Source organism: Ascaphus truei, unplaced genomic scaffold (assembly GCF_040206685.1).
Source record: "Ascaphus truei isolate aAscTru1 unplaced genomic scaffold, aAscTru1.hap1 HAP1_SCAFFOLD_780, whole genome shotgun sequence".
Classification (NCBI taxonomy): Eukaryota; Metazoa; Chordata; class Amphibia; order Anura; family Ascaphidae; genus Ascaphus; species Ascaphus truei.
The window spans coordinates 8,421-32,500 of NW_027457115.1; the positions used below are offsets into that span (position 1 = coordinate 8,421).

Below are 24,080 nucleotides of genomic sequence, written 5' to 3' on the forward strand. Positions count from 1 at the left end.
CAGACACTAATCACTGGGACACACAGACTGACACACAGACACTAATCACTGGGACACAGACTGACACACAGACACTAATCACTGGGACACACAGACTGACACACAGACACTAATCACTGGGACACAGACTGACACACAGACACTAATCACTGGGACACAGACTGACACACAGACACTAATCACTGGGACACAGACTGACACACAGACACTAATCACTGGGACACAGACTGACACACAGACACTAATCACTGGGACACAGACTGACACACAGACACTAATCACTGGGGACACAGACTGACACACAGACACTAATCACTGGGACACAGACTGACACACAGACACTAATCACTGGGACACAGACTGACACACAGACACTAATCACTGGGACACAGACTGACACAACAGACACTAATCACTGGGACACAGACTGACACACAGACACTAATCACTGGGACACAGACTGACACACAGACACTAATCACTGGGACACACAGACTGACACACAGACACTAATCACTGGGACACACAGACTGACACACAGACACTAATCACTGGGACACAGACTGACACACAGACACTAATCACTGGGACACACAGACTGACACACAGACACTAATCACTGGGACACACAGACTGACACACAGACACTAATCACTGGGACACAGACTGACACACAGACACTAATCACTGGGACACACAGACACTAATCACTGGGACACTGACAGAGACTCACCAGGTTTACGAGAGGACCTCCTGAGTTCCCAAACTTAAGGAGACAAGAGATCGGGAAACAGCTTCAGTAAAACCCCCAACCCCCGCCAGGGACACACACACACACACACACAGACACACACACACACAAAAACACACAGTGACACACACACACACACACACACACACAGTAGGGATGGAGTTCCCACGCTCTGATTGGCTCTAGTACCATGTGACAGGTTTTCATTGACGTCACATCCTTTCTCCCCCAAGCCTCTGTCAAATGGTTTACTAGAGCCAATCAGAGTAGGGATGGAGTTCCATGTGTGGACGGCCATGTTTCTTTTAATGACGTCATCTTAAAGGCAATTGAAGCAAAGCCATTCTGATTGGCTGTGCTTTCATTGCCTTTAAGTGACGTCATCATTTTTATCAGCCAAAACACATGGTTTTTCACGGCCCAATCAGGACCGTGGGAACCATGACGAAAATGTGACGTCATAGGCCTTTAAAAGCCTATGTCGTCTCATTTTGAAGCCAGATGCCGCGGAGGAAGGACCTCCGGAGAAGAAAGAAGACAAGGGCGTGGCCGAAGGCGGGAAGAAGACCCCGCCCGGAAGAAGATAGAAGAAAGAAGAATACAGATGAAGATGGATTACAAATAGAAGACCTGTGGATTGATTTGGATTTTTAGTTTAATGTTTATTTTTTTATGGTTTATTATTTTATGGGTTCCTGTGCCTGGTGGATTGGTTCGTGAGTAAGGTGCGCAACGGGAGTCGGTGGGGCCAAGTAATGGTAAGTGAACTAAAGAAATGTATTTTATTTAACTTGTTAATTTATTTAAAAGCTTTTTTAACATGTGTATTTTTTTTTTGTGATATATTATTTCTTGCCACTGTATGTATGTATGTATATATGTCTAGAGAGATATATACATACAGGGTAAGAAATGATGTTGTTTTAAAAGCTTGATTTGATGTGTTTTAAATTAATTTGTCTATGCTGCTATGCTTTATTGTGTGTTTAAAGTATTTTAAAATTAGATAGATGTAATTGTTGATATTGTATTGTGTGCTTGTGTTCAGGGTTAGCCTTGGTTTTAAAGTTTGTATTCTGGTTGGTACTTATATTTTTTCACATTGCTACTTGATTTTTGTTTACTTGATTGGTTAAAATAGTTTACTTGTTTGGAGGTATTTGTATTTTGCTTGCAATGATATTGTTAACATTCATTTGCAGAATGTATATGGTGCATAGATTTTATGCATCATTTACTGCACCGACACACTTTATTCGAGCAAATACCCAGTATGTACCTGGCAGATACCTGGAATGCGCCGCTCCTCACCTCTAACAAGCCCCGTTACGTTTGCCTTCCCAGCCTGGGTTCATGCCTGGCTGACGGGCGGCTGATCTGTTAAATGATAATGATTAGGATTTAATAGGCTGCAATGCTTCGCGTGTCTACCAGATGGCATAAATTCATGAATTGTAATGCAGTATATATATATATACTGTGCAGTATTGCAGCCAGCGGGAATAAAATGCTTCAATCCCTGCCTGGAAAATAACCCAATGCACTCGGGCAGAAAACAGTCACAAACCTCAATACACCCGGGTATACCCGAATTCGTGGGACTAGCCGAGCTCGAATAAAGTGTGTCGCCAGTGTATACAATGTAAATGCAATGTATTGATTGGAATGTGAGTTTTTTCATTAGCATTTGATGATTCAGATTGTAAGATCAGTTAGGATTATTAAAGGAAATTCATTGTAATGTAGTGTGTCTGTATGGAGAAGTGTTATTTGTAGTACAGTATGGTTTTGATAACCCTTCTACATTTATTTGTATATTGGTTCATCATGTGTGTGTATATACTGTGTATATATATATATATATATATATATATATATATATATATATATCTGTATATATATATATATATATATATATATATACTGTATATATAGTTGCATGATGAAGCCACTGTACAAATTCATGGGTGAAGGGTGGGTATTGGGCCAGTGTGGCTTAACCCCTTAATTACCTTTGCGGTTATATCTGATAAGGTGTTTAAGGGGTTAATTGATATCTGAATGTACTTGCAATGTATTGGCTTTGTATTTTGTGGGCAAGACAAGGATGTCGCTGGCGACGGAGACTTCTTATTGATGAGGTCAGTAGTACTTTACTTATTTGAATATGCTAGTTAATGTTTTTAATAATGGGCAATTAATCTATTATCCATATCTGGATAATAGTTATTTTGCACATTATTGTACTGTAGATGTTGGGGGGGGGGGGTGTATGTATTGAATGTATAGGCCAGGTTTATTTTTTTTACATTCAGGGTTTGTTCCGTGGTTCTGCGTGGGACCTCTGGAGACCACCTGCAGGTCTCCTCGGGTATCTCACGGGTATCAGGCTGGTGGTTCCACGGGTGCCACATGCGGGGATGAAGCGGTGGCCTCACATCTGTGGGGGCACCGCGGACCCGTAGTCTGCGGGGATGAAGCGGTGGCCTCACATCTGTGGGGGCACCGCCGACCCATAGGTGCGGGGATGATGATGTGTGGTCCCACTTCTGTGGGGGCACCGCGGACCCGTAGTGAGCACTCGTGAGTTCCCCAGACCCCCGTGGGAACCACCCGAGGCCCCGCAGACACCTGTGGGTCTGACCCGGGGCTCCCAGACATCCGCGGGCCTACCGTGGGGACCCAATTGTGGCCCACGGTGACCACCTGGGGGCCATGGCGCTTGGCAGGACCCACCAGCAGGCCTCCAGAACCTGTTTGAAAAGGGCTGCTGGTACCCTGTAGGTCTGTCAGGTGCCCCGCCAGCCCACCGGGGACTCGCGTGGGGCTGCGTTATGAACCATGTTTGTAAAAGGATAAATCTTGTATTTATGGGGGGGCACAGGGGGTGGCTAATGTATTTAATAAATATAATGATGTTTATTGTGGGTCACTGTATTGTTTTTATTGTGGGTACTGGGGGTGGGGAGGGGGGTTCCCCAACGGTATGTGGGTAGGCCACCCTTGTGGGTAGTGGGTGAGGGTGGTTAGGCCTTACGGGTGGGTCATTGGCAGTGAGACGCTGCATTATAGTGTATGGACATCGGGATCCCCCTCCCCCTCCCCACATTTACATACACTGCACTCACAGAAACACAGGCAAGGAGATTTAACCGACACAATAGGGGGAGGGGGCTTTACACAGATTAGTCAAGGTAGGGAAGCTTAACAGACACAATAGGGGGAGGGGGCTTTACATAGATTACAGTCAAGGCAGGGAGGTTTAACACACACATTAAAAATATGTATTTAATGTATTTATTGTTGTTTATGTATTTTAAATACACAGGGGGTGTACTGTATGTTGTTTATTGCAATGTTTATTGGGGGCAAATGTCCCCAATAAACATGCTATTCTGCCTTAACCCTTCATTGCCTTAGCGGCTATAAGCTATGGTAATGAAGCAGCATTTCTGTATTTTTAATAATATTGTGCAGGAGCAGGGGGTCCCCTGAGCATTAATTTCTGGCTCAGGGAACCCCCTGCTCACTGTACAATATTATTAAAAATACATTCATGCTGCTTCGTTACCATAGCACATAAAGGTAAGGAACGAGTGTTTATTTATATATGTGTTTTATTCATACTGTAGATGTGCAGAGGGTCTCCGGAGCTGAAGCGCTGTGGTTTTAGGTCCGGGGACCCCCTGCTTCCCGAGATACAGACCCCTTTAGACCCCTTGAAACCCACTAAGTGTATGGTAGGGATGGCAGAGGTCCTGTACTTAGGGCACAGGGTAGGTGGAGGGCACCTCAAACCAGAGCCAGCCAAGGTAGAAGCCATAGTTCAGTGGCCTGTTCCAAAAACCAAGAAACAGGTCATGGCATTTTTGGGCACCGCAGGGTACTATAAGAAGTTTGTCCCACAGTACAGCGCCGTGGCCAAACCCCTGACAGATTTGACTAAGAAGCAACTGCCTGTGCTTATCACCTGGACTCCTGCCTGTGAAACTGCTTTCCAGGCACTGAAAACTGCGCTTGCTGGGGCCCCCATACTGGCTGCCCCAGACTATACCAAACATTTCCTCATACAGACTGATGCCTCGGACTATGGCATTGGGGCTGTATTGAGCCAAGTGGGGGACGACGGTAGAGAGCACCCTGTGGTGTACCTCAGCCGAAAACTACTTCCCAGAGAGGTGGCCTATGCCACCATTGAGAAAGAGTGCTTGGCCATTGTGTGGGCACTCAAAAAACTCCAGCCCTATGTGTATGGAAGGGCTTTCACGGTCCTCACAGACCACAACCACCTGAGTTGGCTGCAGAGGACATCAGGGGAGAATGCCAAGTTGCTAAGGTGGAGCTTGGCCTTGCAAGAGTTTCAGTTTACTATTCAGCACAAAAAGGGTAGTGAAAACAGCAATGCTGATGGACTTTCACGTCAGGACTATCCCTCTGAGACTGAGTTCGTTAAGGGTGCCAGCAGTGCCCCACTCCCCGTTAGGGCCAGTGGGCCACAGGTCACCCATTAAGAAGGGGAGGTGTAGAGGGAGAAAGGGGGTGGCCCGGTATTATAGGGGTTGCACCCCATATGGCCACCCCCTGACCTCACCAGAGAGACAAGGGGTTAACTGGACTGCGGTCCAGGGATGAGGTTTGCACCTTGTTGTACCTTGAAAATGTATGTTCCCCTGTTCCCATGTTTCATTATAAGCATGTATTTTAATATTTTAAAGTGCATTTCTGTATCTCCAGTTCTGGAGGTCGCAGAGAGTTCATATTTGGCCAATATGTGGAGTCACTGTAGGCATTAAAAACTGGCAAAGGTCGACCCACTGAGCCCACCAGAATGGAATTAATATGTGTAGATATTAAAGTGTATATGTATTATATTTTGGATCTGTTCTGAAAATGCAGACGCCATTTGCTAGGCTAATAGGTCATGAAGGGCAGACGGCTGATTAGCCTAAGCACGGCAATCAAAAGTTAACTGCCTTGATTGTTACCCAATGTCTAGGGATTAAGTATTAATCAATCAACAAACTCTGTTACCTGAGGGCATGTATTAGTCTGTGTCTCCACGTTAGATAATTGTTCACCAATAGGCTGTGTTCAATGTTAAGAATAGGGTTGCACAGGTATATAAACTGTGTCAACCCTACAGTTTTTAGTTGTGCTGGATTGCTGGAGTTGTGTGCTTCTGATTCCACCTGGAATGTCACTGGATTGATGGAGAATTGCTAGAGGATACTTCTCCATCCCCCAACCCTAAGTAAGTGTTACCTTCTTGTCTGTTTTGTACTATATTGCTGTGTTCACCTTATCTAAGAAATAAATTATATTTATTATATCTAAGCCTCGTTCAGTTCAACCCAGATATTTGGTGATCATTATATCTTGTCATAAGCTACCGTGACAGACACACACACACACACACACATACCTCCAACCCCGCCAGGGACACACACACACACACATACCTCCAACCCCGCCAGGGACATACACACACATACCTCCAACCCCGCCAGGGACACACACACACACATACCCCCAACCCCGCCAGGGACACACAAACACACATACTTCCAACCCCACCAGGGACACACACACACACACATACATACCTCCAACCCCACCAGGGACACACACACACACACATACATACCTCCAACCCCGCCAGGGACACACACACACATATACCCCAAACCTCGCCAGGGACACACACACACACACACACACACACACATACCTCCAATCCCGCCAGGGACACACACACACACCTCCAACCCCGCCAGGGACACACACACACATACGCCCTACCCCGCTAGGGACACACACACACACACACACACATACATAGCTCCAACCCCGCCAGGGACACACACACACACATACCCCCAACCCCGCCAGGGACACACACACACATACCTCCAACCCCGCCAGGGACACACATATATACACACATACCTCCAAACCCCCCAGGGACACACACACACACACATACCTCCAAACCCCCCAGGGACACACACACACACACACACACACACACACATACCTCCAAACCCCCCAGGGACACACACACATACCTCCAACCCCGCCAGGGACACACACACACACACACATACCTCCAATCCCGCCAGGGACACACACATACACATACCTCCAAACCCCCCAGGGACACACACACATACCTCCAACCCCGCCAGGGACACACACACACACACCTCTAACCCCCCCAGGGACACACACACACACATACCTCCAACCCCACCAGGGACACACACACACATACCTCCAAACCCACCAGGGACACACACACACACAGGCATACCTCCAACCCCGCCAGGGACACACACACACACACACATACCTCCAACCCCACCAGGGACACACACATACCTCCAACCCCACCAGGGACACACACACACACATACCTCCAACCCCGCCAGGGACACACACATACCCCCAACCCCGCTAGGGACACACACACACACACACACACACACACATACCTCCAACCCCGCCAGGGACACACACACACACATACCTGCAACCCCGCCAGGGACACACACACATACCTCCAACCCCGCCAGGGACACACACACACACACATACACACATACCTCAAACCCCGCCAGGGACACACACACACACACATACCTCCAACCGCACCAGGGACACACACACACACATACCTCCAACCCCGCCAGGGACACACACACACACACATACCTCCAACCCCGCCAGGGACACACACACACACACATACCTCCAACCCCGCCAGGGACACACACACAAACACATACATACCTCCAACCCCGCCAGGGACACACACACACACACACACACACATATACAACCCTGCCAGGGACACACACACATACCCCCAACCCCCAGGGACACATACACACATACCCCCAACCCCGCCAGGGACACACACACATACCTCCAACCCCGCCAGGGACACACACACACACACACACATACCTCCAACGCCGCCAGGGACACACACACACACATACGTCCAACCCCGCCAGGGACACACACACACACACATACACACATACCTCCAACCCCGCCAGGGAGACACACACACACACACACATACCCCCAACCCCGCCAGGGACACACACACAGACCTCCAACCCCGCCAGGGACACACACACACACACACACATACCTCCAACCCCGCCAGGGACACACACACACATACCCCCAACCCCGCCAGGGACACACACACACACATACCTCCAACCCCGCCAGGGACACACACACACACATACCTCCAACCCCGCCTGGGACACACACACACACATACACACATACCTCCAACCCCGCCAGGGACACACACACACACACACACATACCTCCAACCCCGCCAGGGACACACACACACACACATACCTCCAACCCCGCCAGGGACACACACACACACACACACACATACCTCCAACGTCGCCAGGGACACACACACACACATACCTCCAACCCCACCAGACACACACACACACACATACCTCCAACCCCGCCAGGGACACACACACACATACCTCCAGCGCCGCCAGGGACACACACACATACACACATACCTCCAACCCCCCCAGGGACACATACACACATACCTCCAACCCCGCCAGGGACACACACACACACACACACACACATACCTCCAACCCCACCAGGGACACACACATACCCCTCCAATCCCGCCAGGGACACACACACATACACACACACATACCTCCAACGCCGCCAGGGACACACACACACACACACACACACACACACACACACATACCTCAAACCCCACCAGGGACACACACATACCCCTCCAATCCCGCCAGGGACACACACACACACACACACACACACACACACACACACATACCTCCAACGCCGCCAGGGACACACACACACACACACACACCTCCAACCCCGCCAGGGACACACACACACACACACACACACACACATACCTCAAACCCCACCAGGGACACACACACACACATATCTCCAACCCCGCCAGGGACACACACACACACACACACCTCCAACCCCACCAGGGACACACACACACACCTCCAACCCCGCCAGGGACACACACACACACATACCCCCAACCCCGCCAGGGACACACACACACACACATACTTCCAACCCCGCCAGGGACACACACACACACACACACATACCCCCAACCCCGCCAGGGACACACACACACACACACATACTTCCAACCCCGCCAGGGACACACACACACACCTCCAACCCCACCAGGGACACACACACACACATACCTCCAACCCCGCCAGGGACACACACACACATACCCCCAACCCCGCCAGGGACACACACACACACACACATACCCCCAACCCCGCCAGGGACACACACACACACATACCCCCAACCCCGCCATGGACACACACACACACCTCCAACCCCACCAGGGACACACACACATACCTCCAACCCCGCCAGGGACACACACACACACACATAACCCCAACCCCGCCAGACACACACACACACACACACAAACTTCCAACCCCGCCAGGGACACACACACACACACACACACACACACATACCCCCAACCCCGCCAGGGACACACACACACACATACCTCCAAACCCACCAGGGACACACACACACACAGGCATACCTCCAACCCCGCCAGGGACACACACACACACACACACACATACCCCCAACCCCGCCAGGGACACACACACACACATACCCCCAACCCCGCCATGGACACACACACACACCTCCAACCCCACCAGGGACACACACACACATACCTCCAACCCCGCCAGGGACACACACACACACACATACCCCCAACCCCGCCAGACACACACACACACACACACATACTTCCAACCCCGCCAGGGACACACACACACACACACACACACACATACCCCCAACCCCGCCAGGGACACACACACACACACATACCTCCAAACCCACCAGGGACACACACACACACACACATACCCCCAACCCCGCCAGGGACACACACACACACATACCTCCAACCCCCCCAGGGACACACACACACATACCTCCAACCCCGCCAGGGACACACACACACACACACACATACCTCCAACCCCACCAGGGACACACACACACACATACCTCCAACCCCGCCAGGGACACACACACATACCCCCAACCCCGCCAGGGACACACACACACACACACACATAGCTCCAACCCCACCAGGGACACACACACACACACATACCTGCAACCCCGCCAGGGACACACACACACACATACCTCCAACCCCGCCAGGGACACACACACACACACACACACATACCCCCAACCCCGCCAGGGACACACACACACACACATACCTCCAACCCCACCAGGGACACACACACACACATACACAAATACCTCCAACCCCGCCAGGGACACACACACACACACATACCTCCAACCGCACCAGGGACACACACACACACACACATACCTCCAACCCCGCCAGGGACACACACACACACATACCTCCAACCCCGCCAGGGACACACACACACACATACCTCCAACCCCGCCAGGGACACACACACAAACACATACATACCTCCAACCCCGCCAGGGACACACATACACACACACACACACATACAACCCCGCCAGGGACACACACACACACACATACCCCCAACCCCCAGGGACACATACACACATACCTCCAACCCCGCCAGGGACACACACACACACACACATACCTCCAACCCCGCCAGGGACACACACACACATACCCCCAACCCCGCCAGGGACACACACACACACATACCTCCAACCCCGCCAGGGACACACACACACACACACACATACACACATACCTCCAACCCCGCCAGGGACACACACACACACACATACCTCCAACCCCGCCAGGGACACACACACACACACACCTCCAACCCCGCCAGGGACACGGACACACACACACATACCTCCAACGTCGCCAGGGACACACACACACACATACCTCCAACCCCGCCAGGGACACACACACACACACACACATACCTCCAACCCCGCCAGGGACACACACACACACACATACCTCCAACGCCGCCAGGGACACACACACATACCTCCAACCCCCCCAGGGACACATACACACATACCTCCAACCCCGCCAGACACACAGACACACACACACACATACCTCCAACCCCGCCAGGGACACACACACACACACATACCTCCAACCCCACCAGGGTCACACACATACCCCTCCAATCCCGCCAGGGACACACACACATACACACACACATACCTCCAACGCGGCCAGGGACACACACACACACACACACACACACACACACACACACACACACATACCTCAAACCCCACCAGGGACACACACATACCCCTCCAATCCCGCCAGGGACACACACACACACACACATACCTCCAACGCCGCCAGGGACACACACACACACACATACCTCCAACCCCGCCAGGGACACACACACACACACACATACCTCCAACCCCACCAGGGACACACACACACATATCTCCAACCCCGCCAGGGACACACACACACACACACACCTCCAACCCCACCAGGGACACACACACACCTCCAACCCCGCCAGGGACACACACACACACACATACCCCCAACCCCGCCAGGGACACACACACACACACACATACCCCCAACCCCGCCAGTGACACACACATACCTCCAACCCCACCAGGGACACACACACACACATACCTCCAACCCCGCCAGGGACACACACACACACACATATTTCCAACCCCGCCAGGGACACACACACACACACACACACACACACACACATACCCCCAACCCCGCCAGGGACACACACACACACACATACTTCCAACCCCGCCAGGGACACACACACACACCTCCAACCCCACCAGGGACACACACACACACATACCTCCAACCCCGCCAGGGACACACACACAAACACACACATACCCCCAACCCCGCCAGGGACACACACACACACATACCCCCAACCCCGCCAGGGACACACACACACACACACCTCCAACCCCACCAGGGACACACACACACACACATACCTCCAACCCCGCCAGGGACACACACACACACACACACACATACCCCCAACCCCGCCAGGGACACACACACACACACATACTTCCAACCCCGCCAGGGACACACACACACACCTCCAACCCCACCAGGGACACACACACACACATACCTCCAACCCCGCCAGGGACACACACACACACACACACACACATACCCCCAACCCCGCCAGGGGGACACACACACACATACCCCCAAACCCGCCAGGGACACACACACACACACACACCTCCAACCCCACCAGGGACACACACACACACACATACCTCCAACCCCGCCAGGGACACACACACACACACACATACCCCCAACCCCGCCAGGGACACACACACACACACATACTTCCAACCCCGCCAGGGACACACACACACACACACATACCCCCAACCCCGCCAGGGACACACACACACACACATACCTCCAACCCCACCAGGGACACACACACACATACCTCCAAACCCACCAGGGACACACACACACACAGACATACCCCCAACCCCGCCAGGGACACACACACACACACACATACGTCCAACCCCACCAGGGACACACACACACACATACCTCCAACACCGCCAGGGACACACACACACATACCTCCAACCCCGCCAGGGACACACACACACACATACCCCCAACCCCGCCAGCGACACACACACACACACACACACATACCCCCCAACCCCGCCAGACACACACACAGACACACACACACATACCTCCAACCCCGCCAGGGACACACACACACACACACACATACCTCCAACCCCGCCAGACACACACACAGACACACACACACATACCTCCAACCCCGCCAGGGACACACACACACACACATACCTCCAACCCCGCCAGGGACACACACACACACACATACACACATACCTCCAACCCCGCCAGGGACACACACACACACACACACACACACACATACCTCCAACCCCACCAGGGACACACACATACCCCTCCAATCCCGCCAGGGACACACACACATACACACACACATACCTCCAACGCCGCCAGGGACACACACACACACACACACATACCTCAAACCCCACCAGGGACACACACATACCCCTCCAATCCCGCCAGGGACACACACACACACACACACACACACACACACATACCTCCAACGCCGCCAGGGACACACACACACACACACACACACACACATACCTCCAACCCCGCCAGGGACACACACACACACACACACATACCTCCAACCCCACCAGGGACACACACACATATCTCCAACCCCACCAGGGACACACACACACACACACCTCCAACCCCACCAGGGACACACACACACACCTCCAACCCCGCCAGGGACACACACACACACATACCCCCAACCCCGCCAGGGGCACACACACACACACGCACACACATACTTCCAACCCCGCCAGGGACACACACACACACACCTCCAACCCCACCAGGGACACACACACACACATACCTCCAACCCCGCCAGGGACACACACACACACATACCCCCAACCCCGCCAGGGACACACACACACACATACCCCCAACCCCGCCATGGACACACACACACACACACCTCCAACCCCACCAGGGACACACACACACACACATACCTCCAACCCCGCCAGGGACACACACACACACACATACCTCCAACCCCGCCAGGGACACACACACACACACACACACACACATACCCCCAACCCCGCGAGGGACACACACACACACACACACACATACCCCCAACCCCGCCAGGGACACACACACACACACACACACCTCCAACCCCACCAGGGACACACACACACACATACCTCCAACCCCGCCAGGGACACACACACACACACATACCTCCAACCCCGCCAGGGACACACACACACACACACACACACACATACCTCCAACCCCGCCAGGGACACACACACACACACACATACCTCCAACCCCCCCAGGGACACACACACACATACCTGCAACCCCGCCAGGGACACACACACACACATACCTCCAACCCCACCAGGGACACACACACACACACATATACACACATACCTCCAACCCCGCCAGGGACACACACACACACACACATACCTCCAACCCCGCCAGGGACACACACACACACCTCCAACCCCGCCAGGGACACACACACACACACATACCTCCAACCCCGCCAGGGACACACACACACACACACACACACACATACAACCCCGTCAGGGACACACACACATACCCCCAACCCCCAGGGACACATACACACATACCCCCAACCCCGCCAGGGACACACACACACACACACACAACTCCAACCCCGCCAGGGACACACACACACACCTCCAACCCCGCCAGGGACACACACACACACACATACCTCCAACCCCGCCAGGGACACACACACACACACACACACATACAACCCCGCCAGGGACACACACACATACCCCCAACCCCCAGGGACACATACACACATACCCCCAACCCCGCCAGGGACACACACACATACCTCCAACCCCGCCAGGGACACACACACACATACCTCCAACCCCGCCAGGGACACACACACACATACCTCCAACCCCGCCAGAGACACACACACACACACACACATACCCCCAACCCCGCCAGGGACACACACACACACATACCTCCAACCCCGCCAGGGACACACACACACACACATACACACATACCCCCAACCCCGCCAGGGACACACACACATACCTCCAACCCCGCCAGGGACACACACACACACACATACCTCCAACCACGCCAGACACACACACACACATACCCCCAACCCCGCCAGGGACACACACACACACACATACCTCCAACCCCGCCAGGGACACACACACACACACACATACCTCCAACCCCGCCAGGGACACACACACACACACATACCTCCAACCCCGCCAGGGACACACACACACACACACCTCCAACGTCGCCAGGGACACACACACACACACACATACCTCCAACCCCACCAGACACACACACACACATACCTCCAACCCCGCCAGGGACACACACACACACACACACACACACATACCTCCAACGCCGCCAGGGACACACACACATACACACATACCTCCAACCCCCCCAGGGACACATACACACATACCTCCAACCCCGCCAGACACAGACACACACACACACACATACCTCCAACCCCGCCAGGGACACACACACACACACACACACACACACATACCTCCAACCCCACCAGGGACACACACATACCCCTCCAATCCCGCCAGGGACACACACACACACACACATACCTCCAACGCCGCCAGGGACACACACACACACACACACACACACACACACACATACCTCAAACCCCACCAGGGACACACACATACCCCTCCAATCCCGCCAGGGACACACACACACACACACACACATACCTCCAACGCCGCCAGGGACACACACACACACACACACACCTCCAACCCCGCCAGGGACACACACACACACACACACACACACACACACATACCTCCAACCCCACCAGGGGGACACACACACACACATACCTCCAACCGCACCAGGGACACACACACACACACATACCTCCAACCCCGCCAGGGACACACACACACACATATATCTCCAACCCCGCCAGGGACACACACACACACATACCTCCAACCCCGCCAGGGACACACACACATACCCCCAACCCCGCCAGGGACACACACACACACACATACTTCCAACCCCGCCAGGGACACACACACACACCTCCAACCCCACCAGGGACACACACACACACATACCTCCAACCCCGCCAGGGACACACACACACACATACCCCCAACCCCGCCAGGGACACACACACACACACACACATACCCCCAACCCCGCCAGGGACACACACACACACATACCCCCAACCCCGCCAGGGACACACACACACACCTCCAACCCCACCAGGGACACACACACACACACATACCTCCAACCCCGCCAGGGACACACACACACACATACCTCCAACCCCGCCAGGGACACACACACACACACACACATACCCCCAACCCCGCCAGGGACACACACACACACACATACTTCCAACCCCACCAGGGACACACACACACACACACATACCCCCAACCCCGCCAGGGACACACACACACACACACACATACCTCCAACCCCACCAGGGACACACACACACATACCTCCAAACCCACCAGGGACACACACACACACAGACATACCTCCAACCCCGCCAGGGACACACACACACACACACATATACAACCCCGCCAGGGACACACACACATACCCCCAACCCCGCCAGGGACACACACACACACACACATACCTCCAAACCCACCAGGGACACACACACACACACACATACCTCCAACCCCGCCAGACACACACACACACACATACCTCCAACCCCGCCAGGGACACACACACACACACATACCTCCAACGCCGCCAGGGACACACACACACACACATACACACATACCTCCAACCCCGCCAGGGACACCCACACACACACACACACACACACACATACCTCCAACCCCGCCAGGGACACACACACACACATACCTCCAACCCCGCCAGGGACACACACACACATACCTCCAACCCCGCCAGGGACACAAACACACACATACATACCTCCAACCCCGCCAGGGACACACAAACACACATACTTCCAACCCCCCCAGGGACACACACACACACATACTTCCAACCCCGCCAGACACACACACACACACATACCTCCAACCCCACCAGGGACACACACACACACACACACACACACACACACACACATACAACCCCGCCAGGGACACACACACATACCCCCAACCCCCAGGGACACATACACACATACCCCCAACCCCGCCAGGGACACACACACATACCTCCAACCCCGCCAGGGACACACACACACACACCTCCAACCCCGCCAGGGACACACACACACACATAACCCCAACCCCGCCAGGGACACACACACACACACACATATACACACATACCTCCAACCCCGCCAGGGACACACACACACATACCCCCAACCCCGCCAGGGACACACACACATACCTCCAACCCCGCCAGGGACACACACACACACCTCCAACCCCGCCAGGGACACACACACACAAACCCCCAACCCCGCCAGGGACACACACACACATACCTCCAACCCCGCCAGGGACACACACACACATACCTCCAACCCCGCCAGGGACACACACACATACCTCCAACCCCGCCAGGGACACACACACACACATACCTCCAACGCCGCCAGGGACACACACACATACACACATACCTCCAACCCCCCCAGGGACACACACACACACACACACACACACATACCTCCAACCCCACCAGACACACAGACACACACACACACACATACCTCCAACCCCGCCAGGGGCACACACACACACACACACACATACCCCCAACCCCGCCAGGGACACACACATACACATACTTCCAACCCCGCCAGGGACACACACACACACACACGCACACACGCACACATACCCCCAACCCCGCCAGGGACACACACACACACCCCCAACCCCGCCAGGGACACACACACACATACCTCCAACCCCGCCAGGGACACACACACACACACACACACACACCTCCAACCCCACCAGGGACACACACACACACATACCTCCAACCCCGCCAGGGACACACACACACATACCCCCAAACCCGCCAGGGACACACACACACACACACACATACCTCCAACCCCGCCAGGGACACATACACACACACATACTTCCAACCCCGCCAGGGACACACACACACACACACACATACTTCCAACCCCGCCACGGACACACACACACACACACACATACCCCCAACCCCGCCAGGGACACACACACACACATACTTCCAACCCCGCCAGGGACACACACACACACACACACACACACACATACCTCCAACCCCGCCAGGGACACACACACACACACACACACCTCCAACCCCGCCAGGGACACACACACACACACACACATACCCCCAACCCCGCCAGGGACACACACACACACACACATACTTCCAACCCCACCAGGGACACACACACACACACACACATACCCCCAACCCCGCCAGGGACACACACACACATACTCCCAACCCCGCCAGGGACACACACACACACATACCTCCAACCCCGCCAGGGACACACACACACACATACCTCCAACCCCGCCAGGGACACACACACACACACACACATACCCCCAACCCCGCCAGGGACACACACACACACACACACACACATACCCCCAACCCCGCCAGGGACACACACACACACACACACACACACATACCCCCAACCCCGCCAGGGACACACACACACATACTTCCAACCCCGCCAGGGACACACACACACACACACACATACCCCCAACCCCGCCAGGGACACACACACACATACACACATACACACATACCCCCAACCCCGCCAGGGACACACACACACACACATACTTCCAACCCCGCCAGGGACACACACACACACACACACACACACATACCCCCAACCCCGCCAGGGACACACACACACACACACACACACACATACCCCCAACCCCGCCAGGGACACACACACACATACTTCCAACACCGCCAGGGACACACACACACACACACATACCCCCAACCCCGCCAGGGACACACACACACACACATACCTCCAACCCCACCAGGGACACACACACACATACCTCCAAACCCACCAGGGACACACACACACACACACACACATACCCCCAACCCCGCCAGGGACACACACACACACACACACACACATATACAACCCCGCCAGGGACACACACACACACACACACACACACATACCTCCAACCCCACCAGGGACACACACACACATACCTCCAACCCCACCAGGGACACACACACACACACACATACCCCCAACCCCGCCAGGGACACACACACACATACCTCCAACCCCGCCAGACACACACACACACACATACCTCCAACCCCACCAGGGACACACACACACACATACCCCCAACCCCGCCAGGGACACACACACACATACCTCCAACCCCGCCAGACACACACACACACACATACCTCCAACCCCACCAGGGACACACACACATACCTCCAACCCCGCCAGGGACACACACACACACACACACATACCTCCAACCCCGCCAGGGACACACACACACACACACACACATACCTCCAACCCCGCCAGGGACACACACACACACCTCCAACCCCGCCAGGGACACACACACACACACACACACACATACCCCCAACCCCGCCAGGGACACAAACACACACATACATACCTCCAACCCCGCCAGGGACACACACACACACACACACACACACACACACACACATACAACCCCGCCAGGGACACACACACATACCCCCAACCCCCAGGCACACACACACACACACATACCCCCAACCCCGCCAGGGACACACACACACATACACACATACACACATACCCCCAACCCCGCCAGGGACACACACACACACACATACTTCCAACCCCGCCAGGGACACACACACACACACACACACACACATACCCCCAACCCCGCCAGGGACACACACACACACACACACACACACATACCCCCAACCCCGCCAGGGACACACACACACATACTTCCAACACCGCCAGGGACACACACACACACACACATACCCCCAACCCCGCCAGGGACACACACACACACACATACCTCCAACCCCACCAGGGACACACACACACATACCTCCAAACCCACCAGGGACACACACACACACACACACACATACCCCCAACCCCGCCAGGGACACACACACACACACACACACACATATACAACCCCGCCAGGGACACACACACACACACACACACACACATACCTCCAACCCCACCAGGGACACACACACACACACACATACCCCCAACCCCGCCAGGGACACACACACACATACCTCCAACCCCGCCAGACACACACACACACACACACATACCTCCAACCCCACCAGGGACACACACACACACATACCCCCAACCCCGCCAGGGACACACACACACATACCTCCAACCCCGCCAGACACACACACACACACATACCTCCAACCCCACCAGGGACACACACACATACCTCCAACCCCGCCAGGGACACACACACACACACACACATACCTCCAACCCCGCCAGGGACACACACACACACCTCCAACCCCGCCAGGGACACACACACACACACACACACACATACCCCCAACCCCGCCAGGGACACAAACACACACATACATACCTCCAACCCCGCCAGGGACACACACACACACACACACACACACACACACACACATACAACCCCGCCAGGGACACACACACATACCCCCAACCCCCAGGGACACACACACACACACATACTTCCAACCCCGCCAGGGACACACACACATACCCCCAACCCCGCCAGGGACACACACACATACCTCCAACCCCGCCAGGGACACACACACACACACACCTCCAACCCCGCCAAGGACACACACACACACACATACCTCCAACCCCGCCAGGGACACACACACACACACCTCCAACCCCGCCAGGGACACACACACACACACATACCTCCAACCCCGCCAGGGACACACACACACACATACACACATACCTCCAACCCCGCCAGGGACACACACACACACACATACCCCCAACCCCGCCAGGGACACACACACACACATACCCCCAACCCCGCCAGGGACACACACACACATACCTCCAACCCCGCCAGGGACACACACACACACATACCTCCAACCCCGCCAGGGACACACACACACACACACACATACCTCCAACCCCGCCAGGGACACACACACACACACATACCTCCAACCCCGCCAGGGACACACACACACATACCTCCAACCCCGCCAGGGACACACACACACATACCTCCAACCCCGCCAGGGACACACACACACACACACCTCCAACCCCGCCAGGGACACACACACACATACCTCCAACCCCGCCAGGGACACACAAACACACATACCCCCAACCCCGCCAGGGACACACACACACACACACCTCCAACCCCGCCAGGGACACACACACACATACCTCCAACCCCGCCAGGGACACACAAACACACATACTTCCAACCCCACCAGGGACACACACACACACACATACATACCTCCAACCCCACCAGGGACACACACACACACATACATACCTCCAACCCCGCCAGGGACACACACACACACATATACCTCCAACCCCGCCAGGGACACACACACACACACACACACATACCCCCAACCCCGCCAGGGACACACACACACATACCTCCAACCCCGCCAGGGACACACACACACACACACACCTCCAACCCCGCCAGGGACACACACACACATACCTCCAACCCCACCAGGGACACACACACACACATACATACCTCCAACCCCGCCAGGGACACACACACACACATATACCTCCAACCCCGCCAGGGACACACACACACACACACACACACACCTCCAACCCCGCCAGGGACACACACACACATACCTCCAACCCCGCCAGGGACACACACACACACACACACCTCCAACCCCGCCAGGGACACACACACACATACCTCCAACCCCGCCAGGGACACACAAACACACATACTTCCAACCCCACCAGGGACACACACACACACACATACATACCTCCAACCCCACCAGGGACACACACACACACATACATACCTCCAACCCCGCCAGGGACACACACACACACATATACCTCCAACCCCGCCAGGGACACACACACACACACACACCTCCAACCCCGCCAGGGACACACACACACATACCTCCAACCCCGCCAGGGACACACACACACACATACATACACACATACCTCCAACCCCGCCAGGGACACACACACACACATACCTCCAACCCCGCCAGGGACACACACACACATACCTCCAATCCCGCCAGGGACACACACACATACCTCCAACCCCGCCAGGGACACACACACACACACACACATACCTCCAACCCCACCAGACACACACACACATACCTCCAACCCCGCCAGGGACACACACACACACACACACATACTTCCAACCCCCCCAGGGACACATACACACATACCTCCAACCCCACCAGACACACAGACACACACACACACACACATACCTCCAACCCCGCAAGGGACACACACACACACACACATACCTCCAACCCCGCCAGGGACACACACACACACACATACCTCCAACCCCACCAGACACACAGACACACACATACCTCCAACCCCACCAGGGACACACACACACATACCTCCAACCCCGCCAGGGACACACACACACACACACACACCTCCAACCCCACCAGGGACACACACACACACCTCCAACCCCGCCAGGGACACACACACACACACACACACACACACATACCCCCAACCCCGCCAGGGACACACACACACACACACATACCCCCAACCCCGCCAGGGACACACACACACACACACACACACATACTTCCAACCCCGCCAGGGACACACACACACACACACACACATACCCCCAACCCCGCCAGGGACACACACACACACAAACACACATACCTCCAACCCCACCAGGGACACACACACACACATACCCCCAACCCCGCCAGGGACACACACACACACACACACACCTCCAACCCCACCAGGGACACACACACACACACACCTCCAACCCCACCAGGGACACACACACACACCTCCAACCCCGCCAGGGACACACACACACACATACCCCCAACCCCGCCAGGGACACACACACACACACATACTTCCAACCCCGCCAGGGACACACACACACACACACGCACACATACCCCCAACCCCGCCAGGGACACACACACACACATACCTCCAACCCCACCAGGGACACACACACACACACACACATACCTCCAACCCCGCCAGGGACACACACACACACATACCTCCAACCCCGCCAGGGACACACACACACACACATACTTCCAACCCCGCCAGGGACACACACACACACACATATACCCCCAACCCCGCCAGGGACACACACATACTTCCAACCCCGCCAGGGACACACACACACACACACACACACATACCTCCAACCCCGCCAGGGACACACACACACACACACACACATACCTCCAACCCCGCCAGGGACACACACACACACACACATACCTCCAACCCCGCCAGGGACACACACACACACACACATACACACATACCCCCAACCCCGCCAGGGACACACACACACACATACCCCCAACCCCGCCAGGGACACACACACACATACTTCCAACCCCGCCAGGGACACACACACAAACACACACACATACCCCCAACCCCGCCAGGGACACACACACACACACACACACACACATACTTCCAACCCCGCCAGGGACACACACATACACACACCTCCAACCCCACCAGGGACACACACATACACACATACCTCCAACCCCGCCAGGGACACACACACACACACATACTTCCAACCCCGCCAGGGACACACACACACACACACATGCCCCCAACCCCGCCAGGGACACACACACACACACATACTTCCAACCCCGCCAGGGACACACACACACACACAAACACCTCCAACCCCACCAGGGACACACACACACACACACATACCTCCAACCCCGCCAGGGACACACACACATACCCCCAACCCCGCCAGGGACACACACACACACACACACCTCCAACCCCGCCAGGGACACACACACACACACACATACCTCCAACCCCGCCAGGGACACACACACACACACACACCCCCAACCCCGCCAGGGACACACACACACACACACACATACCCCCAACCCCGCCAGGGACACACACACACACACATACTTCCAACCCCGCCAGGGACACACACACACACACACACACACATACCCCCAACCCCGCCAGGGACACACACACACACACACACACACACACACATACTTCCAACCCCACCAGGGACACACACACACATACCTCCAACCCCGCCAGGGACACACACACACATACTTCCAACCCCACCAGGGACACACACACACACACACACACATACACACACACACATACCCCCAACCCCGCCAGGGACACACACACACATACCCCCAACC

At 55.1% G+C, this 24,080-nt stretch overlaps 1 protein-coding gene across 1 annotated transcript in view; it reads right to left on the reverse strand.

Annotated features, from left to right (window-relative positions):
- Nucleotides 1-450: 450 nt before the first annotated feature.
- The window catches only part of LOC142486205 (serine protease HTRA2, mitochondrial-like), a 62,082-nt gene continuing 38,452 nt past the window's right edge, over nucleotides 451-24,080 (reverse strand). The window contains exon 5 of the mRNA XM_075584845.1: nucleotides 451-766. Within this exon, the coding sequence (XP_075440960.1) occupies nucleotides 704-766 (63 nt within the window). The 3' untranslated portion in view covers nucleotides 451-703. The remainder of the gene's footprint in view (nucleotides 767-24,080) is intronic.